At 38.8% G+C, this 24,719-nt stretch overlaps 1 protein-coding gene across 6 annotated transcripts in view; it reads right to left on the reverse strand.

Annotated features, from left to right (window-relative positions):
• Positions 1 to 9,980: 9,980 nt before the first annotated feature.
• The window catches only part of Ghr (growth hormone receptor), a 239,372-nt gene continuing 224,633 nt past the window's right edge, over positions 9,981 to 24,719 (reverse strand). For 5 of the 6 annotated variants that reach the window (XM_021208284.2, XM_029543885.1, XM_029543887.1 and 2 more), the window contains 4 exons: positions 20,825 to 20,993; positions 18,687 to 18,777; positions 13,258 to 13,327; positions 9,981 to 12,968 (listed from right to left, as the gene is read on the reverse strand). In XM_021208284.2, the coding sequence (XP_021063943.1) occupies positions 11,991 to 12,968; positions 13,258 to 13,327; positions 18,687 to 18,777; positions 20,825 to 20,993 (1,308 nt within the window). In that variant the 3' untranslated portion in view covers positions 9,981 to 11,990. Of the gene's footprint in view, positions 12,969 to 13,257; positions 13,328 to 18,686; positions 18,778 to 20,386; positions 20,549 to 20,824; positions 20,994 to 24,719 lie in introns of those variants that run through there. The other variant, XM_021208285.2, reaches the window with a different exon arrangement.

A 24,719-nucleotide genomic window follows, 5' to 3' on the forward strand; every position in this document is an offset into this window, starting at 1 on the left:
TCTCTCTCTCTCTCTGTGTGTGTGTGTCTGTGTGTCTGTCTGTCTCATTAATGGTGCTAAGGTTTTCTTGATCTTATTTAACTTTTCAAGGCACCAACTCTTACATTCATATGTATATATGTCATATAAATGGACTTACATGACTTGGATGATAATGTTCCCCTCAAGAGGCAGAATAACAAAAACCCAACAGTCAAACATGTGAAACTTCTCTTCTAGTTGTGGGTCAAGGAAGCCTTCTGTTGATTGGGGTACAGGTATTTGTGGGCTGTTGATATAGATGCTGTTACCCATACTCTGGTCCTCTTGATTGAGCAGCAAGTGCTCTTAAGCCATCTATCCATCCCCTGCATTCAGTTTTGATATCAGGTTAATGCTGGCTTCATAGGATTAGTTTGTGATTTTTGTTCCCCTTTCTGTTTTTTTGATATTGTTTGAGGAATATTGATTGGTGTTACTTCATCTGTGGAACCCGGGAGTGACTCCTTTTAGTGCAACATGCTTTTCTTTGTTGAGAGACATTCCAGTTCAACATCATAGATTATTTTGGATCTGCTTATGTTCTTTATAACATTTATAACCTTGATTTAATTTTGGTAGGCCAAATCAGACCTCAATCATTTGAGGTTCAGCCTGTGGGTGTCTTTATGAGTTGTGTTTCTTGGTAACAACAGACAATTGGATCTAATAATTTTTTTTTTAAATCCAGTCACCCAGTGTGTGTCTCTTTACTGATAAGTTGAAGCCACATACACTTAAGATTTTAATAGATATTTAATGATCTCTGCATTTGTTTGTTCTTTTTCTGATTGGTTATATTATTATTATTATTTTTCTTTCCCAAACTAGTATTAGGAGTTTTTTTGGTTTACTGTGTTGAATGTATTGTATTTCTTTATACTTCCTCTTTACTAATAGATTCTCATGAAACATATTCTTTCCCATGGCAAGTGTGTCTTTATTTCTCCTCTGCAGATAATTTTGCTTTGAGTATTTCCTCTAGCATTTTGTTGTTGACCCATCTCTCCATCCCTTTATCTCTTCTAAAAAAATGTTAAGAGTTTTAAATATGTGTATATGCATCTGTTTATGGGTATGTGCACATATCTTTAAATTCCAAGCAATTGTTTTTTAATTTCCTTAACACTGTGAACCATTTGAGAAGATTTTCCTCCATCAAATCATATTTAGTTTGACTTGTTTCTAAAAATTCAGACAACTATAGGGCCTGGGGCTTTTACCATGACTTAGTTGTTAGTTGGTTAACAAAGTAAATCATTTACATTTTCTGAACATCAGTTTCCTCTTCTATAAAGATTAAAATTTATATCTGACTTGATTACAACTGATTTGTTTGTTTGGGTGAAATAATATAGATGAGCATACTTCATAAAATCAGAACTGTCTGTAAGATTGGCTATATGCTACCTTATAAACAATATGTATCTTTCTTCTTCAGATATTTGTATATTGCTCCATTGGGAAAGACATATTGTATACATTTTCCTGATAAGGTATTTCATGTCTTTATAATGCTGCTGACAACTCTTAATACCCACAGAACAATCATATAGACATTATTAAAGACATCAATAGAAAATTGCATTCTTTGTGTTCCTTTAAAGTTAGTTTCCTGGGACTGTTATACCAAAATCTATTAAATTTGAAGTTCTAGCTGGGTGATTTTTTTTTTTTTAATTTAGTAGGTAGGAGTGAGGATTGAATGATTTCTGTTCAGGCAGTAACAGATCAACATCATTCTGCAATTTCACTGTGAATATATTTCTTCTATAAAGAGCTACATACACATTTCCCAATATTGTAAGCTTCAGATTAAAAAAAAAAAAGCCAGATGTCCTGAGTACAGACAGGAATTTAACTGTGTTGACAAATCTGTGCAAATCATCTTCCCATAGCCTTTGGGCTAAAAGAGTAGGCCATTCTAGTCTGTTCCAGCAAATTTCAAATTCCTCTGAAATCCACTGTTCGATTTTGCACCAGGGATGTTATTCTTTTTTAAGAACAGCTTTTTTGAAGTGTCAATAATAAACACAATAGTGTATACGTCACCAGTGCAGACATACCTAGTTTATGGCTCTTGTTTTTATTGCTTTATAAATCCAAAGTTTGTAGTGCCCAGTGTTAGACAAGTTTAGTTTTAGTTTTTCAAAGTATATGCTCCATTTGGGAATCTGTGCCACATCTTGGTAATTCTCCTATTTTCAATTTTTATTACTATCCTACCTGTTATGATGCTTTGTGATCAGCAATACTTGATATCACTATTGAAATTATCTCAGGATGCCCTGAGCTATGCCCATACTGGACAGCAAACAGAACTGAAGAATACTTTGTGTGCCAACAGCTGTACTGAATGGCATTTCCCCTACTCTCTCCTTTTCCTTTCTGCCACCTTATTCTCTAAGAAGCAATTGAAATTGGACCAATGACTACACTTGGCCTTTTTCAAAAGACTGAGAAGCAAAAGGTTGGCAAGAAAAAAAGTTAAGTCAATTGATAATTCTTCAGTGGCTTCTACAAATCCAAGTGAATGGAATAAATGTGTATTTCTCACTTTAAATCAAAACCAGAGTGGTGTTGCTTAGTAATGAAGGAATGTTAAAAGATAAGACAGGCTAAAAGCCTTTCTTTTTGTTTAACTTCTTTGGGTCTGTGGAATGTATCATGGATATTCTGTACTTTATGGTCAATATCCACTTATAAGTGAGTACATACCATGCATGTCCTTTTGGGTTTGAGTCCTCATTCTGGATGATGTTTTCTAGTTCCATCCATTTGCCTGCAAAATTCATGATGTCCTTGTTTGTAATAGTTGAATAGAATTCCATTGTCTAAATGACCACATTTTCTGTATCTATTCTTTGATTGAGGGACATCTAGGTTGGTTCCAATTCTGTCTATTATGAATAAAGCTGCCATGAACATAGTGGAGCATGTGTCCTTAGGAGCATCTTTTGGGTATACACTCAGGAGTTGTATAGCTGGTTCTTCTAGTAGAACTATTTCCAATTTTCTGAGAAACCACCAGATTGATTTCCAGAGTGGTTGTACAAGTTTTCAATCCCCAGCGATGGAGGAGCCTTCCCCTTCCTCCACATCCTAGTCAGCATGTGCTGGGATCTTAGACATTCTGATTGGTATAAGGTGGAATCTCAGAATCATTTTGATTTGCATTTCCCTGATGACTAAGGATGCTGAACTTTTCTTTTTTAAGTGCTTCTCGGCCAATTGAGATTCCTCTGTCAAGAGTTCTCTGTTTAGCTCTGTATCCTATTTTTAATTGGGTTATTTGGTTTGTTGGAGAAGAAAGGGCCAAGCAAGGATGCTTGAATCTCACTTAGAAGGGAGAATAAAGTAGTCATGGGAGGCAGATGAAGGGAGAGAACTCGATGGAAGAGGGCATGGGGGATCAGAATCAGGTGTGGGGAGAAACAGGCGAGAGGACCAGGAGAATGAATGAAAATCTGCAGCTGCTGAGGATAGGGGTGGGTAGGGGGAATCTCTAGGAAGTCCCAGAGACCTGGGATGGGGGAATGCTCCCAGGAGTCAATGCGGGTGACCTTAGCTGAGATGCCTAACAGTGAGGAAATGGAACCTGAAAAGGCCACCCACCTCCTATATTCAGGCAGGACCCCCAGTGGAGGGATAAGAACACCAACTCACCCACAAAACTTTCTATCCAAAATTTGCTCTGGCTAAAAGAAATGCAGGAACGAAAATAGGGCTGAGACTGAGAGAATGGCCAACTGATAACCAGCACAACTTGAGACCTATCCCATGGGCAACCATCAATCCCTGACACAATTAACAATACTGTTACGCTTGCAGACAGGAGCCTAACACAACTGTCCTCTAAGAGGCTCTATCCAGCCACTGACTGAAATGGATGCAGATACTCACAACCAAACATAGGATGGAAGTTGGGGACTTTTATGGAAGAGTTGGGGGAAAGGGTTAAAGGTCCTGAAGGGGACAGGAACTCCACAGGAAGATCAACAGAGTCAACCTGGACCCCTGGGAGCTTTCAGAGATTGAGCCACTAACAAAAGAGCATACATGGGCTGGACTGAGACCCCTAGTACATATGTAGCAGATGTGCAGCTCAGTCTCCTAAGGGTCCCCCAACAACTGGAGTTGGGGTTGCCCCTAAAGCCTGATTCTGGAATCCCTTACCCAACAGGGCTGCCTTGTCTGGCCTCGGTGGGAGAAGATGATGAGCCTGACCTTGTAGAGACTTAATGTACCAGGGCGGGGGTATCCCCCGGGTGGGGTTCCCTCTCAGTGGAGATAGGGAGGGGGAACGGAGGGATGACTGGAAGTAGGGGCAGCATTCGGAATGTACAAAAACGAGAGGCTAGAAGCTTGCTATTTGGCATCAAATGCTTGTCCAAGCTGTGAGTGTGGTGGGAGTGCTTGCACTGATTTGCAGTGCTTGCACTGATTTGCAGTGCTTGCACTGATTTGCAGTGCTTGCACTGATTTGCAGTGCTTAGGTAGGATAGAGTCCTAGCTGCCTTGAAGTGGGGAATAGTGGGAAGACATTGACATTTCAGCAGTGAACATATAGAACCATGTACACATCCTATATGACTGAGAACATGAAATAGTCTTTTTGTTGTTTCAGAAAAAGCATGAGCCGTATGCACAGAAGATCAAACCAGCCACAATGTTCTCTTGGGGGGCAAAGTCTAGTGCAGATGTGGAGCCAAACTCTCTTTGATTCTTTGAAGGAGGAGGGTGGTGAGGAAGCTGCAGAAGGAAAACATGAAGCACAGCAGAGGTGGTTTACAGAGCTCGACGAGAAGGAACCATCTTTAACATGAGTGTACAAGAGAAGAAGCAGCAAGTGTGAGCACAGAAACTAGAGCAAGCCATTCAGAAGGTCCCAGATAGCCATATATGAAGGCGGCTATATCGAATATACACAAGACTGCTTTATTCAGAAAAGACAAAACCCAGGCCTCCAGCAGCTACGGAAAAGGAATCAGTGTCTAGCTTCACAGCATCAAAGGGCAACATGACTGTTTTGTTAGAGGCAACGTAGCTTGTTGCTTCAATTCTAAGACAATATTTATTTAGTATTATGAAGATTCATTTAGAATCATACTAAATTTGCACTTTTTTTTAACTTTATAAGTGAAACAGTAAACTGTAGATGCTACATGTGTTTACAACATGGTTTCTTAAATATTTTAAGCTCACTGTTGAGAATTGTTGGCCAGAATTCTTTATAAATATATTGCTGTGGTGCAGAAACTTTAAAGAAAGATTTTTTTTTGTGTGTGTGTGTATGGATATTTTGTCCATATGTATGCTTGTGCACCATGTGTGTTCAGTGCCCACAGAGTCCCAGGATGTTCCAGGCGTTAGATTCCCTGGACCCGTGGTTACACACAGTTGTTAGCTGATATGTGGGTGCTGGGTATCCATTGTGGGTCTCCTGGAAGAGCACCCAATGCTCATAAGGACAGAATTGCCTTTCTAGCCTCCTGTGGAAAAACTTTTAAGTTTTGTGTAATTTCATCACTTGTTACATGGGGCTAATTCCTGGGTTTTGAAGCACTATTCGGAAAGTTCTAACCAATCTCAATATCTTAACATATATTCCTTATGTTTTCCTATAGAAGTTTTTGAGGATTTCAAGCACACGTACTGTATTTATATTATTCCACCACCACACATCCACTCTCTCTTAATTCCAGTGATTTCCAACTTTGACTTTTCTTATTTAAAGAATATATTTTAGGAAGCAAGAGATAGTGACCATAGATAAGAGCCCTCTGGTCAAAGTGGGCAATGTGAACTGAGAACCTCCAGGGAAGCATTCACAATCTAGACTCAACATTTAATTCATGAATAAATTGCATAACTTTGCAATTAATGCAAAATTAATAGGAACTTGAAGGAAGTTGTCTCCAATTTTCACAGGAGCCCTTGAAGGGCTCAAGAATTCAGTGGAAGACGAATTTACAGGCATGGTAAAACATCTGAGAGCTAGAAAGAGATGTTGAGTTTGCAGATGTGAGTGAGTTGTTATAAATGCACAGTAAAGTTTTAATGGATGTGGAGTTGCTTATGGCTAAGAAAGCAAGGTTCCTGTAATGGTCACCAGGGGAGGAAAGCATCAGTTTTCTTCAGGGTTGTGGCTGTCTGATTGGCTGCCCATGCTCCTACGGATGACACTGTATACAAAGTGGCACTAAGTGAACTTTGTGGGTCAAAGATGAGTACATCTTAGAAGGGGAAAACATCTGGGGATATATGGGAAACTTAGATGGGTAGGGAGTGGATTGGACCAAAATATGTTATGTGCCTCTGAAATTCTCAAACAATAAAAAAAGAATTCAGGAAGAAAGTTCTCTCTTGAGCTGCCACCCTTCTCACAGATTCAACATATAACACAAAGTCACTCACCAGACAATGGTATAGTTCAAGAGAACTAATTCCAACTTGAAAGAAGTTCTGTGGTAAAGTTAGAGCAAGGACTGTAGGAGCTGAAGGGGTTTGCCACCTCATAGGAAGAACAATGTCAACCAACCAGAACTCCCAAAGCTCCCAGGGACTAAACTACCAAACAAAGAGTATAGAGGGGCTACCCGTGGCTCCAGCTGGATATGTAGCAGAGGATTGCTTCATCTGGCATCACTGGGAAGGGAGCCCCTTGGTCCTGTGGAGTCTTGATAACCCAGGATCGGGGAAAGCTAGGCCACTGAGGCAGGAGTGGGGAGGGGGGAGGCAGGGGCGGGGGAGGAGAGGAGAGGAGGGAAACTGGAAATGGGGATAACATTTGAAATGTAGAAAAAGTAACCAATTTTTTTAAAAAAGAAAGAAGTTCTGTGAGTAAGATCCTATCAGAGAGTATCACAGACCACAGAGAAATGTATGAAGAGTTTACTGTTGCCTTGATTCTACTAACTGCCACAGACACCCCAACTTTTATCAACCACTTCTCTGATCAATCAGTAGTCATCAGCATGAAGGCAGGACACCCCACCAGAAGAAAGGCATGGTTTACCAAAGGCTAGATGATAATGAAGCAAATAAAGTCTTTTTAAAGAAATAATGCTCTCGCCCACTCAATAGAGCAGTGTGTAGTATCAATAACTTGTTATATGCACTGAGAAGCTCCCCTCCCCCCGAAGTTGTGTGATTTCCTTTATTGTAATAGTCACTTTTTACAGTGGAATTGAACCATCGCATCTCTGAACTATGGGATATATTTCATCATTAAATACATTGGAAAATAATGCGTCAAGTTTAGTTTTTAATGTTTCAAAGTCTAAAACTGTGTCATGACTGCCTCAGAGAGGAGTATGATTCAAAGTATATTCTAAATTTGTTTCGCCTTAAAATTATTCATTTCAAAAACATTTTAGGATCAGGCCTTCCCGAGAAATGTATGTAAATCACCCTACCCTAAAAGGCTACTAGGCCAGCCAAAGGGCAAGGAATGAGACATTGTTGGAGGAAATCAGAGAACTGATTCTTCACGGAGGAATTTGAAAGGAGCCTTGATTGAAGAAGCATTTTGATACACAGGTTTGATATGTGTGGGAGGATTTCTTGTTGAGAAAGTGCCAGGAGCAGGAACACAGAGCTAGGAAGTCACAGACATTGCTCAAGAAATGGCAAGTGTTTCCAAATACATCCATGGGGGAAATCTTGAAGCGCAGACAAATCACCAGATGGTCACAAAACAAACCAGGTCCCCGTGTATTCAGTGGGACACGGGAAAGTAGCAACAAGCTTTCTGCTTCAGAGTCATAGCGTTGGCAACAGTCCAGTTAGCAGCTGTTCAGTGGGGATTTTATCTCTCTTCCTTCCTTCCCCAAGTGGCAGCTTATTGGCGAGGGGGAGCAGTGTCAGGGGTGGTGAAGGGGTCTCCCTGGTCTAGAAGCTTTTACTTCAGTGTGTTAATAGCTTTGTTTATAATTCGTAAGTATCACCTCCAACATCCCCATAGAGTCCTTGCTCACCCACAAGAGTCGTACTCAAGTCTAAAGTCTAGTGTATCTCTAGGTTTTATAGTTTCAGTCCATTCACTTACCCAGTGGGAATCATTTTAACCATAAGGGGTTCTACCCAATAACAAGGTAAACACAATACACCTATTAGTTTTCCAAAGAAAGTGATCTCCCATGTGACCAAAGGTCAAATTTTTAATTATAAATGGTGCCCTTTATACCCAGCTCACAAATATAAAACTGGCAAAGGTAACTGGGGACATATTATGTAAGAACTTGGATTCTAAACAAGAGTTTAGCTTGAAACCATCTCTAGCTTTTATGGTTGTGATTTCTTTCCCGTTTTCTTTTTTTCTGTTGAGACATAGGTCTGGCTGTCTTGAAACTCACCTTGTAGAACAGGCAGACCTTGAACTCACAGATCTCCCTGCCTCTGTCTCCTGCGTGCTGGGATTAAAGGTGTGTGCCACGACACCACCCAGCTTTGATTGTGATCTCTTACTAGAATACATTTACTGTTAAACTTTTTTTTCTATAAAAACATGTAAATATTTTCTGTTGATATACATCTTGGTAGAGCGAACCATCACAATATTTAAGAACAGAAAGATACACATAATCACAAGTCATCAATTTTCTGAAATATACAAGGTCCTCTTTAGCTTCAAAAGACTGGGTCTTGTCTAGCACATGTAGGTAGTCAATATCAGGTTCTTGAATTAGTGGGGACATTTTATTTGTTTCTTTTATGTAAATGCAAAGGTAGCATATCTTCTCATAGCCCAGTGAAAGGATACACTTTTTTCCAGAGTATGTTTACGAGTAGAAAACCTGAGAGGCTTCACACAGGGTTTCTCTGTGTAGCCCTGGCTGTCCTGGAACTCACTTTGTAGACCAGGCTGGCCTCGAACTCAGAAATCTGCCTGCCTCTGCTTCCCAAGTGCTGGGATCAAAGGTGTGCGTCACCACTGGCATTTTTTTTTTTAATTGAATGTAGTCACCAAGTATTCTCTATAGTCTTGGCAGTTTAGGAAACTGGCTGGAACAGTAAATAGCTGTCCAGTGGCTGAGTAATTCCAATGCCAGCCTTCTACCTCCTAGGCCTTAATGCATGCCTGAGAGCATGTAATTCACCACTTGAAACCTGAAGTAAGAATCTAAGCTTTTGGTTCTACTACCCTCTCCATCTTGATCTACACAACCTGCCTACCTTCCTCCCAGGAGGAAGAAACTTACTTATGGCTTGAATAGGAAATGTCTTTCAGAGGCTCGCGTGTTTGAAGACCTGGTTTCAAGCTGGTGGCTCTGTTTTAGGAGTTGTGGAACCTTTGGGTCTAGGGACATAACTAACAAAGCCAGGTAGCTGGGGGTAGGGACGGAAAGTCATATTTGCCTTTAGTTCCAACTGGAGCTTTCTGTTTTCTTATCCTCCAAGATGTTGCAAGTTCCCACTGTTACAGGCCAGGTCGCTCCAGGCGCCTTGCCTTTTCCACCCTCTTAACTGGGAATCATGGCAAACCTCTTGTCCCTAAGTTGCTTATTCAGGCAATGAGAAAAGCAACTAGTATAGAGGCTCATCATCAGCCTCCTATGATGATGAGTCATCAAAATGAAGAACTCTGTCAATACATGAGCCCAGGGGGAACCGCCCTTCCCAATTGCAGATAACACCCTCAAGCTAGTAATGTAGTTTAGAGTCAATATTCCTCTTTCCATTTCCCACAACTCCCCATCAACTTGGACACACCATTTAACTTTTAGGATGTTTTCAAAGCATCTGTAAGTCTCTGTCCACATGAGTACTATCCTAAGGAGAAGGCATACAAGAAAAAGGCTATGTTAACCACACCCTGCCTCTCTGCCGCTTTGTGACCCAGGATCCACTATTCACTGATGTATTTAAATGAACTTAGCTAAGTCCTTTACAGTATGTTCGTCTCAGTACACAGTCTAGGTGATCGTGCTTCAGGGCTAATAGAAACACAGGATCAGAAATCCAAGAAAATAAATTTATTGAACTTTGAAGGGAAAAATCCACAGACATAAAAGAAAGTTAAATATAGACTGCAGGACACAACTAGTTATACGGTGAATAACGGCTTGTGTGGCCAGCAAAGTACCAAAAAAATGACATTCTGGGACTGATTGAGGTATTTAGCTATTTTTGGCTATAGAAACGTGGTCAGCCTATGGTGAAATGGTAAGATAGTTCATCAAAACACACATCTTTAAGCTGAATAGGTTCTAAGTTGATGATGCTTCATATGAACTAAATCATGTAGCCATTGGAGAAATCGTAGCAGCAACGTAGCAGAAAAACCTATTAAAATCTGTTACAAGGTAACACGGGGAACCTTAAACACCCAAGGCTAGATTTTCACTGTCTCTCCTGCATGAAAGAGATTTCAAAATCACTAAACATTAAGCCTGTTTCCCCACGAAGGTCTTGGCAAAATGGTAAATACCATTAAAACTTAAAGGTAATTTTAACGTTTCAGGCATCTAAAAATATTTAAATGAGATGGATTCTTCAGTCAGCTGAGAGTCCTCTTTCTCCCATAAATTTTTTTTTTTTTTTTGGTTCTAACCCAAAGAACTATGTTTATATCATTACAGAATCAAAAAGAGATTTTTATATTGAATTTTTTTTTTTTAACCTTATTTGAGATCGGTTATCCTGGGAGGGTAAGTAAGAAGCACTGAAATACGGCTTTACTACTTAAAATACATCTTATCAAAGGTTTGATGACAAGGTTTCTGTTACCTGTTTAATTACTTCTGAGTTGTGCTTTGTGACTGGGAAGTCATTTATTCTGTCCCTTCTTCTCCCTGAATTAAAAGTATGTGTCTGGCTGTGAAACAAAGATCTAGGTCTTTAATTTCCTATCCGATTACCTGCTAACTTTACCCCAACTGGATGTTGGGTTTCACACATGTGAGACTTTTCCTCATACACACTGATTCTTAGGTTACTGTAAAAACCAAGCTGGGTTTGACAGACTGCACTGTGGAGATGTGAGAGTCCGTCCTCCTCCCCATCCCTGGGCTCTCACTTCTTGTGCTCCTGAAGTTCTTCTGCATCCTAGCCAATCACACCACATCACTTCTACTTCTCTTACATGTAGCTGTGTGGCTTGAACGGAAACTTGTCGAAAAAAGCATTTCTTCCATTATTATCATTTCTCTTACTGTTTGGTGTAGGATACGTTGATGTACATAAAAAAAAAATAAAGTTTTCAAAATTAAAAAAATATTCATTTACAAATTTAAAATGGGTTTGTTCTAATAATGTAGGTTATTAGACATTTTTAGAGTTAAGAAGTTTTGGAAGTTATAAAAAGGGCTTTGTAAAAAATCTAACTTGTTTGTTTTTCTTTAGGTTCATTGACCAAAACATTAAACCCTCTTTTCATTGTAGCTGCTACATCCTTAGATGGATTGTTGTGAACTACAATATACGTGTAGCATATTATAAAATACTCATGCTTAAAGTGTAAATTATTAAAAATATCTTTATCAATTTCATGTCAAAATAAATGTTTTGCATATCCAAACTAGTTTTACCTTCTCACCGAGAGTTTTAGTTCCCAGTTATTTAAAAAAGAAAAAAAAAAATCAGCCTGTGCTATAATCTGCATTCAATTTCCTGAACTGCAAAAGCCACCTGATTGTTTTGCTTTTTCAAAAAGCATGATCTACATACATGAAAAACATAGCTATTTAATGCTTAGTATCACAAAATTAAGACCCACAGTACAGACAATCACTGCCACTATACAGTCTTAAAGACAATTCGTTAAAATATTTATAATTCACAATGGGAGGATCTATCTGATTACAAATTCTTGATTTCCACTTTATGATAGTGTTTCAACACTTCCAGAAAAAAAGTACTTTAGATTCCGCATCCACTCTCACGCTCTCCCAACACAGATTTAAAACATAGTTTTGTTTGGTTTAAGCGTTCGTGCCCAGCCTTTTCTTTGCCTTTAAAGATAGGAAAGGCTACTGCATGATTTTGTTCAGTTGGTCTGTGCTCACATAGCCACAGGAGGAGAGGAACTTCTTTGTGTCAGGCAAAGGCAAAGCAGTCGCGTTGAGTATAAGGCCCCTTGGAGACTGCACCGTGTGAACCGTGGTGTAGTCTGGGACAGGCATCTCAGCATCTGGAGCAGTATCTGCTGTCTTGGACATCCGGGCAGTAGTGGTAAGGCTTTCTGTGGTGATGTAAATGTCCTCTTGGTTAAAGCTTGGTTTTACACAAGACGTGGCCTCCATGCAAGGGGCCACAGCGATGCACTTTTTGGCATCTGACTCACAAAAGTAGGCACTGTTCATGCTGTAATTTTCTTGGCAGGGCGTGGCCACCTCCGGTTGGGTGTTGCCTTGGACTATCCCTGCCTTAATCTTTTGGCCTGGGGAAAGGACTACACCACCGGCTGGTGTAATGTCGCTTACTTGGGCATAAAAGTCAATGTTTGCCAGTGATGTGGGATTGCTCATAGGTGTAGAGGCGAGTTGGTGGGTTGATTCAGTTTCACTGCCCAAAAGCGGCTGTGGCTTGTCTTCTGTTTTCAGGGTAATGGAGGGATGCAGAGGGCCAAGGGAAGCATCATAAGGCGAGTTCTTCAGATTCTTCTGGTCAAGGCACAAGAGATCAGCTTCCGTGTTTAACTTCTGTGACTGAGTCAACTCCAAGGTACCATCACACATATCACTGGTATGGAAATCAGTATCCAAAATGTCAGGGTCGTAACAGCTGGTACGTCCAGAATCGCCATCCTTTGCTCCAAGGATACCAGCTGATTTCTCATGGTCATCACTTAGAAGTCTGTCTGTGTCAGACCCTTCAGTCTTCTCATCCACATCTGCGTCATCAATATCTAGCTCAATGAACTCGACCCAGGAATCATCATTGTAGAAGTCGGGTTTGTAGTTATCATGAATGCCTAAGATGGTGTTCACCTCCTCCAACTTCCCTTCCTAGGAGGCAGAGAGAAAGTGGAGATCTATGAAAAGCAACTCAAAAAACCATTACATAACTTTAGATAGGATGCACTGAGATTTCTAAACAAAACAAACAAACAAAAAACCAACCCCCCTTCCAAAACGAAAAAAACCAAAGCCAACAGCAAAACCCAAACCAACCAACCAACCAACCAACCAACCAACCAACCAACCAACCAACCAGCCACCACCCCTCCCAAAAGAGGATAGATAGTATTCTTTAGGCACTACTTAATTGAATGATCCACAATGGAGACTTAGTTACCTTGAGAAGATCTGGATCAATCCCTTTAATCTTTGGAACTGGGACTGGGGGTAAAATCAGCATCTTAATCCTTAGAAACAAATAAAGTGTTATTTTTACATCTTTATTTTACATCTTAAAAATTATCTCAAAAAGGTAGAATGAAATATTGCCAATACTATCTATCACTTATTCTAGGCATTCTTAGATCTTGTATAAGCAGAATATCCAAAAGAGTGGGAGAGTTCTAAGCAGTAAGTAGGTGGCAAAAGTTGCAGGAGAAAAACATCCCCCAAAGGCCTTTGTTTAAGATCATTTAGTTAAGTCATGGTTTAACTCTATTTTCTTTTTTTTTCTTAGTGCTATTGATGAGTAGTCAATTTTAGTACTTGGCAATGAGGAGTCTAATTCTGTCTGAAGCCAACTTTCATGTAACTTATAAATAAGATACAAATAAGATACTTTTAAAGCATGTACCACCAAATAGAAAACAAGACAATCAATAAAATGGAACCAAAGTTATTTTCAACCTTGAAAAAAGTGGGTTGGGCTAAGCATTTCACAGTCCATAGTAACCATAAAGCATTGAAGATAACTTCTAGCCAACATGATAGTGCCCATATCCCTTAAAATAGAACAGACTAACCGGAATCATCTCTAATAAGGGTAGATTTGTATGCATAATACCAAGATGTATTTACATTTTCTTTTTCAAATGTTGAAATTTTTTCTTTAAAAAATCTATTACATATATATACATATACATACATATATATATATATATATATATATTATTTATTTTATGTTTTGCTTTTCGAGACAGGGTTTCTCTGTATAGCCCTGGCTGTCCTGGAACTCACTTTGTAGACCAGGCTGGCCTCGAACTCAGAAATCTGCCTGCCTTTGCCTCCCGAGTGCTGGGATTAAAGGCGTGTGTCACCACGCCTGGCTTTATTACTAATATTTTTAACTGAAATTGAATTATCTTTCCTCCTTCCTTTCTTTCCTCTAGCCCCTCCCAGTTGCCTTCTCTAAAACTTCTTCCATGTAACCCCCTCAAGATTTAGCATTTTTATTTTATGTGTCTTCTGATTATATCCCATGAATGAGTAGGTGCCTAGGGAGGGCAGAAGAGGATGTCAGATCCCCTGGAGCTAGAGTTACAGCAGATGTGAGCCACCCCAGGTGGGTGCTGGGAATAGAACTTGACTCCTCTACAAGAGAGTTATATACTCTCAGTTCAGTTGCTGAACTACTGCTCTCTGCCCTGAAATTATTTTTGACTGTAGTTAATTTCAGTGTTTATTCTACAGATTTTGTCTCTTGTTGGAATTATATTACTTAGCACATGGAAGTTGTTCCATAAGCATTTCTTCAATAAATTTACATAGACCATCTATTTTGTTGCTAGCTAACCAGTGTTTATGCCTTAAACCCAACACAATTATCTCTGAATGGTTCTATATTTCATTGGCGCAGTTGTGATACAGAAAGGGTCCCTAAAGCCTAAACCTCACCACATGATTATTTATAGATCAAAATGATCGACTCCTGCATTAAACATTTCATCGAATCCTTACAACAACCAGGAAAGGGAGATGGTATTATCTGTGCTCTCCAATTATACAAGACCCTTGGTGGGGCTGGCCTTCAGGCCCAGAGTGATTGTTCCAAAGCCAGCTGTCTGAACTATGCTATGGCACTCTATTGCTTGCTTCTGCATGTATAAATGCATCCTTCAAGTTTTTATAAGTATAAAAATACAAAGTAACTTCAACGATATGAAACAAAGATTTCCCCAATGGCTAATGTTTCACTTTGCGACATGTATGTCTCCTTTTTGAAAAAAAATGTGATCTATTTTGACATATGTTAGTGGCTTTCTGTAGTTGTGATACTCTTAAACCACAAAGACCCCCCAATTCCAAGGTCCTAAGCTAGAAGTATAAATCAAGCAATGATGACAGCAAATGATAAGCTGTGCGCCTCCTCAAATGGGAGAGCAGGGCTGCTCTATAGCTCATGCACAACCCAGGAAGATCAGCCTAGTTTAAGTACACATTTTAGCATTTAAGCTCATTTTTTTCAAATTAAAAATAGATTATTCTCTCATATTCTCCCGTGGTTTCCCCTCCTTCCACTCTTCCTAACTCCTCCCACCTCTGTTCTCCCCCCAAATGACTCCTCTTCAGTTTCCTCTTTAGAAAAGAGTTCTCCAAAACAAGTAAGAATAAGATAAGGCAAAAGCCTTCTACCAAGGCTAGACAAGGCAACCCAACAGGAGGAAAAGAGGCTTTAGAGCGGGCAAGAGTCAGAAAGACACCTCATCTCACAGTTAAGATTGTCACAAATTCTCATCCTTTAGAACAAAATCCTGACTCCAAAATAGGAACCAAAATAACAGTGTGGACCTGCAGTCCCTCGATCTCCCACTTCTGCTGTGTGGGGATGCAGCTCTTTTATGAATCAATAACTCTGGGTTGTTCATATGGTGGGAACCAGCTCAGAGGAAAGGTAACCTGGGTTGAAACTGTGTCCAAATTTACTTGATTCAAATGCAAATGTCAATACAAACCTTGCTGGATTTCACTTTCAATTATTTGGATTATAACAGAGTAAAGTTCTTTCACAAAATCTCGAAAGACATATTTATCCTGGAGCCCTCAACATCCCTGGGATTTTGAGCAAGATGGAAAAAAAAATAAAAACAGTTTTCTTTGGAATATTTTAATTTTGGGATTGTGTGTTAGTTCTGTGCCAGTTGGTGCTATTTTCTATCATTTCATGCTTTTTCTATCATAACATGCAAATTTTGGTAGTGACACAGGTTTCTGTAGAAAAATGAAAGAGATTGATTCTTTTTTTAAAAAAAACAGGAAAGAGGGAATGCAATAAAGATTTTGAACAAATATCACAACCTGTTGATTTTAAGTGATTATTACAGTTTGGTTGGAGCCTCATTATTCATAGAAAAATGTATGTTCAGAAAGTATGGAGTATATATTCATTTATTCTGCCATAGAGGAAATTGAAACCACGTTTGCGGGAAAATGGATGAAACTAGAGACTGAACCGAGGTACACGCAGAAAAACAAATGTCATCAAGTTCTCACTCAGGTACAGAGAGGGTATTCAAATGTCTCTATATAGGTATAGATATGTAGGAAATGAGAGTAGAAAGTTGAGGTGAGGAAGAGCTCTGGAGAAAGGCAGAGAACAGGGAAGATAACGTGGTATATACAGAGAAAACCAAAGAGGGATCTGCTTGGGAGATGAAGAGAACCAAAAGAGGGAGAATGATGGAGGAAGAGGATGGTGGAATAGGGAAATCGGAGAGAATGAGAGCAAAGCGGGATGCTGTGCATCCATGAATAGGGAAATTGGAGAGAATGAGAGCAAAGCAGGATGCTGTGCATCCATGAAAATATCACTGTGAAACCAGTTCTTTGTCTCCTAAGCAAAATAAATTAATAATAAGAGAACAAAACATCTTTTCATTTAGAGGATGATGACTCATCTCAGTTGGGAAGGTATTTGCCTAACACGCAAAGGGCCTTGGAAAGATTTTTCTTAGGATCACATAAAACTGAGATAGTGGAGGCAAGAGGAGCAGAAGTTGAAAATTATCCAGTCAGGGTAATCAAAACAGAGGCTAATATATATATATATATTTGAAATGGTACTTATTGAGAGGATGATATTTTGTTCCATATATTGTTAGTATGTGTTAGTAGATGACCTCAGACGTTCTCTTGGCCTTTGTGACATGAAGTGGACCTGTGTTAAGGGTGAATGGTTTTATATACAAAGCAGTTTTTTTTTTAAAGATTTATTTATTATATGTAAGTTCACTCTAGCTGTCTTCAGACACTCCAGAAGAGGGCATCAGATCTTGTTACGGCTGGTTGTGAGCTACCATGTGGTTGCTGGGATTTGAACTCCGGACCTTCGGAAGAGCAGTCGGGTGCTCTTACCCACCGAGACATCTCACCAGCCCCACAAAGCAGTTTTATTTACTACAGTTCCATATAAAACTTTGAATTTCACTAGCTCTATAGACTAATGAACTCAAATCAATTAATTTGACTCTGGTTGGCCTTATCCAAGCTCATGCCTTACTTAAAATTCTAAAGATAAATTTATTTTCCTCAAACAACTGAAAATCTGGTTGTTTCAACTGTAGTATATGTTTTGCAAAAAACAAGAATGTGGCTAAAAAGCTAAGTTCAAAATAAAATTACATAGTGAGCCCCCCCATTTACATTATGATATTGACAGTGAAACCCTGCTAAAAATGAAGTTCATTCAGTTGAAGTCTTTCAATATTGACACTCAAGAATACTGGTATTACCTGAATTTCTTCTGCAAATTTCTATTAAGGATGGCTAATTTTGAGATGTGAGAATGCTGGATTACTACATCAACTAAAGGCCTATACCATATATTTGTTCCTACATTCCATTTTGAGTCACTGAGTGCCTCTTGACTTCAGTTGAACAGCTTGATTTCAGTTTTAGATAGAGCAACCATAACTGAGGGACTTCCCAGGACACAGGGCTTACAGTGCAAAGACCAACTGAATCCTGGAATCTTGAAAGTGGTATTCCTAGAAAGCTCATGATCACATACGGTGTTGAAACTATGTTAAGTGCAAACCAATGGCAAATGACAGCAATGGTTTTTTTTCCCCCTGCGTGCTGCATAAAACATTTTCTGCAATCTAAGTTTTTTTTTTTTCCAAGAGGAAAAATGGCATTTTGTTGTTCAAAGTGATTTAGAAGATCACGTTGAGCACACAGATATAGACGTTCAGAGAGGTTAGATGGCACAAAGAAGTTCAAACAGCAGTGGTTGAATAGCTGGAGTCAATACTCCAGACACCAAGAGAATACAATATAGAATTTTGTTAGACTCTGAAGGCTCCTTCAACAGGAGAATGAATAAAGAAAATGTGGTACATTCATATAATGGAGTATTGCTCAGTTGCTAAAAACAATGACATCATGAAAATTTCAGGCAAATGGATGGAAGTAGAAAAACATCATCCTGAGTAAGGTAACCCACACCCAGAGAGACAAACGTAGTATGTATTCACTTATGAGTGGATATTATTATAAAGTAAAGGATAATCATGCTAAAATTCACAGACCCAGAGAGGTTAGGATAGAACCAAACAAGATTGACAATAATGTCAGTAAAATGATGCCTTAGTATGAGAGGATGTGCCTAAACTTCCTGATTTTAACCATCCATTTTTTTTTTAAAAGGTAAACACGACAGACGACAGACTGAGTACGGTTGTGGTAAAGGTAAAACCAGAAATTAAAATTTTCTGAGTTAATTAAGATAGCCACTCGTGCTGTACAAGAGAACATTTCACATAGCACACGGGAGTACACATAGAAATGAGAACTTGTAAAAACATATTAAAGAGAGTGCTTCACACCTACCTTTGCTGCTTTGAAAATATAACTACAAATAGCATCACTGCTACTCCAAATATTCCAAAGATAATAATTAAGAACCACGGAAACCGGATATCTAAAACAGGAAAGAATATTTCACTGACAGAATTATGAATAACCCAAGCAAAGTTTACAAGGCACTGTCTTTCCCCACTTGAAAATATCTATTAATCTGAATTCATATGGCAAAGTTAGCGTTTCACTTCATAACCACGGAAACATAGTAGGATGGCTTTGGATTTTTTTTCCTAAGCATACAGCATGCTTGTCCACTACTTAAATCCCTCTACATACATGTATATGTATATATATATACACACATATATATATATGTATATATATACATATATATGTGTGTATGTCACACATATATACATGTATATATGATGTTCACCTCACTTTCCCTCTAATTCTTGGCCTCTTTTTCTTTAACTGTTTTTAAGTACATATATGTAAAAACATATACATATATATATATATACATGTATATATGTATACATCTACCTATATGTATACACCTGTTAAGTACATGTATATACATATATTTTTATATGTGTAAAAATACATATATAACATATTTAATATACATGTATATATAAATATATGTTATATATGTATATACATACATATATATGTATATATATGTATATATATATATATATATATATATATATATATATATATATATAAAAGCAGTTAAAGAATAAGATGCCAAAAATTTGAGAGAAAGTGAGGTGATGGCCATCCTATGGTGGTGGCGGTACATGGTGGGGTTGAAGGGAGAAAACTGAAAGGGGAGACAATGTAATTATATTACAATTAAAAAAGTAAAATTATTATAAAAGAGAAAAACTCAAAATGAAAAGCACAAGTTTCAAACACATTGCAAAAAACTTGGAACTGCTAAGCTTCTCATATGTCCAAATGTCTAAGGAATATCACCAGGGCTTTAGCACCAGAAAGAAACTGTTGTTTGTTAAACCTAAGCAAAGGATGTCCATCTAATATTTTAAACTGTAATGATATCTTGTTAGTTTCCACATTGAGGATATGTCAAAGTTATGAGGCCAGAGTCACCGTGATATACCTAGACACGTAGAGCACGTTTTTATAGTTTAATACTGTGTCTTTATGTACACTGTGCTGAGGCTGTTCAGATACTGATGTATTTTATGAGCTGTGGGAGAATTTGTCTGTGACACTTCCATCTCTTTCCTTAGGACTAAATGTCCCCCAGTTCCCTTGAGGTCGGTTCCCAATATTCTTACCACAGAGGCAGAATCTAACTACTTTTTAATACAGACACGGAGAATTCTTGCATCATCTCTGTTGTTCTCCTGTGTAGGAGTTGCAAGTGCTTCCCGTTTCCTCGGAATGTGACCAACACATGGCTTCCTACACTACCAACTAGGCATTCTCTAAATAAACACCACACCTGTACTTCCCCAATCCCAGGAGCATCACATTTTCTTCTTTAAACCTTAGATAAATTTGTTTCTTCTGAATACAAATTCAAAACACCCACACTGTAGAAAAAATTGGGAATATAGAGACATACAAAGAAAAAAAAGAACCAACTCCCCGGGAATTCTGTTGTTCAGGGACAACCATTGTATACCCTCTCTGAGTTTCCACCTGCCCTGAAAACTTTCCTAAATCAAATAATTTGGAAACAAATTCTGTTGTTAATTTTTAAAATTTTACTTTATTATTTTGAGTTATGTGTATGCATATATGTGCATATGAATGCAGGTGCCCACAAGGCTAGGGATGGCGGATCCTCTGAAGCTGGTGATACAGGTGGTTGTCAATCTCTTGATGTGGGTGCTGGGAATTGAACTTGGTTCCTGTAGAAGAACAGGAAGTGCTCTTAACCACTGAGCCATATCTCCAGCCCCTCCTTTTGTTTTCTTTTCATTGCATACATCTTTCCCAGATAGTGACTTCAATGTCTTGCCCCTGATATGTGAAACTACAGCATATTGACCTAGACAATATACTAACAAGTGGAGGCATATGTTAGCATATATTGCCAAAAGTCCTGTTAGCTGTCATTTAGGCACACTCACAGACATGGACCACACACACACACACACACACACACACACACACACACACACTACCTTCTTCACATGCTTCCAGTATGTTCGTCTGAGGAAATATTACACGGAGCACTTCGCTGAACTCGCTGTACTTTTCAAAGCTCCGTTGTCTGGATCTCACCCGCACTTCATGTTCTTTATCCATTCTCAATGAGTACACTGGAAAGGATGTTGACCATATAGGGCCCATCTTTCAAAACAAAATATAAAAACAGATTGCCTCAGGCGTCAACAACTCAATGCACAGATTCTTTAAGTGTTTTCCCTTTTCTCTTTGAACTGGGTTTCTAGAAAGTGAGTAATATTTGAACCTACCTAGAAGGAATTGGTTATTAAATAAAATGGACTGAGACAAATTATGTAAAGAATAATTTTGTTAAAATAATAATCCTCAAATTTATCTTAGTATCAAAAATGCAGTCATATGTTTGCATTTGGTCTTAAATAGTCAACTAAGATTAAGTCGTAATAGAATTAGGCACGGCAGAGCTGTAAGAGGTGTACTGGTACGCTACTTATCTGGGGCATTATAGTTTTGTATGGAGCAATATATTAGAACAGGAAACCTCATATTTCCACACCAAAACAAATTATGGCCACAGGCAAATCATGTATCTGTAGCATATGTATTCCCTGGGAAATCTGGGTAGTAGTCATTTATTAATAATCACAGAATTTGAAACAGTCCTCAAAATACCATAGTCGTCTTGAACTGCCAAAGAATTTTATTGAAAGCAGCTACACACTTTATTTACTCCAGAAGTCTTAAACCTGCCTCAGCGTAGTCTGTCGCTCAAGAATCGGCATAGAAAAAAACGTGAGGTAGCTATGTCCTCAGAACAGAAACAGTCTTCTGGCAGAATCTTCAGACTTAGCAAATCAGTACAGCTCAGAAGGCTGGAGGCTTCGGAAACCTGAAGAGACTCACAAGGGCCCTCACGCACGAGGTCACGCACGAGGTCGCGCACAGAACTGATGCAGAGAAAAGGAAACTGTCCGATCAGCGGAGCTTCCTGTAAGCTCTGTAGGCAGCAGTGGGAAGGTACCCTTGGTGAGTCATCCTGCCTGCTGTGGTGGGCTACGCTGTGAGTCAGCAGTTACGTTTGAGTCAAACGTACTCCTGTAAGTAAACCTCATGTGTTCTCCTTCCCACACTGGATCACCTCACTGGCTCTGGAACCTAGAAGTAGGTGGGAGAGTTTTGGTGATCTGTTGTTGGTACTCTGTCTAGAGGGACTAGATGGTCACATCGCCCCAGGAAAATGCACACGACAGAACGTCACTAGAGACCCTGAACACCGAGCATCCGTGCTTCACAGTTTTGAAACTTAGTATATTCCCTCTCCCCAGACAAAGGAAGTGAGTGTAGGAGGATTAGCTTTATAAGATGTTGCTATTAGAGAGGCAGACCCAAGGTCTGCATCATCACTGTCCTTTACAGTAAGTCAGTGATGTTTACATTACAAGTCAAAACAGTAGCAACATTACAGTTACGGAATAGCAACAAAATAATTCTGTCTTTGAGGGTCACCACAACACGAGGAGCTGTGCAGCATTAGGAACATTGAAAACCACTGCTCTATGTCAAACACTCAATGCTCGTGGTGCTCAATATGTTTTTTATATGTTTTGAGTAGGACACCTAGTTCCTGTTAATAAAAAAAAAGTGGAATCGTCACCTTTTCAGCAGCATAGATTTTTCACATACATAAACCCCATGATTTGTTTTATTAGAAGCTGGACCTCAACATCTGAAACAGAATTGTTTCTCACTCCAGTTGGTTTCTGTGCACAAAGTATTCTTTTCCCCTATGCGTATATGACAGGGGTGTGCCTCCTGACAGGAGCCTCTGAAGATATGCAGGATTTGTATGTTTAAAATGTTTTCTTTAGATCAGGACTCTGAATTTTAAGCTTTCTTCTTTTTTTATTGAGTCGTCTTGAAAGCTTGGGTTTCACACTTGGAGCAAGGCTCGGTTTCTCAGTCATCGGTTTTAGTTAAAGATTTCACTAACAATTGTACGTAATCCATAGGGAGCCCCGGAAGTCAACCTGTGACCCCTCCCATCTCTGTCTTTCTATACTATCTTTTAGTTCTCTGAGGGAACCTTCAACTGCATCAGACAAGGACCAATCACTATACCTCTAGGAACTAGAGAAAGTCAAAACAGATCCCAAAGGAGGCAGAAGCAAGGGAGGGGGTGGAAAGTGTCTGAGCAGAAACAGTTAAAACTAGAAACAGACTGAAAAGGAGTGACAGATGTTTTCAAAATATTTTATTTAATTGTGAACTTTGGCTTTTAATGACCAACTAATATAAAATGAGAAAAATTATATTTAGTATTCATAAAACCCTATAATGTTTTGATCAAATCCACCTTCCACCTCCCATTCTTTCCTTAATTATCCAGTACTTTTCTTCCCCAACTTAGAGTAGGCACACAAGTTCTTGCTCTCTCTCTCTCTCTCTCTCTCTCTCTCTCTCTCTCTCTCTCTCTCTCTTTCTCTTTCAAAATACTCAGTGTTTACTGATTTTATGTGCATAGGTGTGGGACCACCTGCTGGAGCATGGAATGCCTCTCAGGTCTCACACCTCTGAAGAAATCCAGTCACTCTCCAGGTCTCCCAGTAGCTATCTTGACAATGTCCAGAGCTTCTCAGGCAGTGAAGGAACGTCCTAAGGCTCTCCCAGAAACATGCTGGGATTTCGGCTGGCATGACCTTGTGTAAACCTTCTACTCATGCCATTCCAGCTACTGTGTGTGTGTAACTGCATGTCTGTGACCAGTAAATAGTTTCTTTATAGCCATTGAGGCCTTTAGACACTTCTAACATTTCTTCCTCAATAACCTTTGAATCTTGGTGGGAGTGGATAGGATATGGATATTCCATTCAGTGTTGAGTACTCTGCATACTGACTGAATGAGGCTCTCTATAGTAACTATTATCTGTTGAAAAGAGAGGCTTCTCTAATGGGTGTCAGGAGCTGTATTAATTTATGGGTAGAGTGTTAATAACTTGGGGGAGGCAATTAACTACTATGTGTATTCATTAGGTTCTCCTCTAGGGCTTATAACCTAGCCAGTCATGTTGTTTTGGCCCAGTTAATCATGTCAGGTATGGGTTCCATCTTGTGTAGAAGGCTTAACTAACTAGAAAGTAGATAGCAATTCCTGTAGTATTCATACTACTAGTAGTGGGTCTATGTTTCCTGACCAGTATCTTGAAGAATTCACAGCAGGGTGAAATTGTTGATGGCTTTTCTAACTTGTTTATAGAAATGAAAATTGGCACAGTAACTATTGAAAAGAGTGGAGAGGCTACTCAAGAATGAAAACTAAAGTTACCATATGATCCAGTGATTTTTTTATTAATAATTTATATCCCAAGGAAGTAAGATTAATATGTTAAAGATATATTTGCCTGATCATGATAACTGTAGCCAAAATATGGATCAACTCGGGCCCTTTGGTGAACAAATGGGTAAAAAGAAAAAGGGATATATTGGAATATACAAGAGAGCAGATTTGAAACTGTCAGTTCAAAAACATCTGTGAAAAATATATCCATTCATAGCTCTGCTGAACCATCTTACCACATATAAATATTTCAAAACATCATTAACATGATAATTATTGATGATTTTATATAATATATGATTTTATAATTATTGTAATTGTTCTCAGACTATTTGAAAAAATATTTAATCTAGTTTACTGAGATGTAAGCATCAGAAGTCTTCACAGATTTTATTATCTAACATAAAACCACCATTTTTTGCTAATATCACTATGGATCCTTTTGGGATAAGTCTTCATATGTTGGAAGGCAAATCATGGTTGTAGATACACATATTTAAAAATTCTATTTTGCCTGGAGGTTAACATTCATCCCTGGTGCAAACATTGTCAGATGT

This window comes from Mus pahari, chromosome 11 (assembly GCF_900095145.1).
Source record: "Mus pahari chromosome 11, PAHARI_EIJ_v1.1, whole genome shotgun sequence".
NCBI lineage: Eukaryota > Metazoa > Chordata > Mammalia > Rodentia > Muridae > Mus > Mus pahari.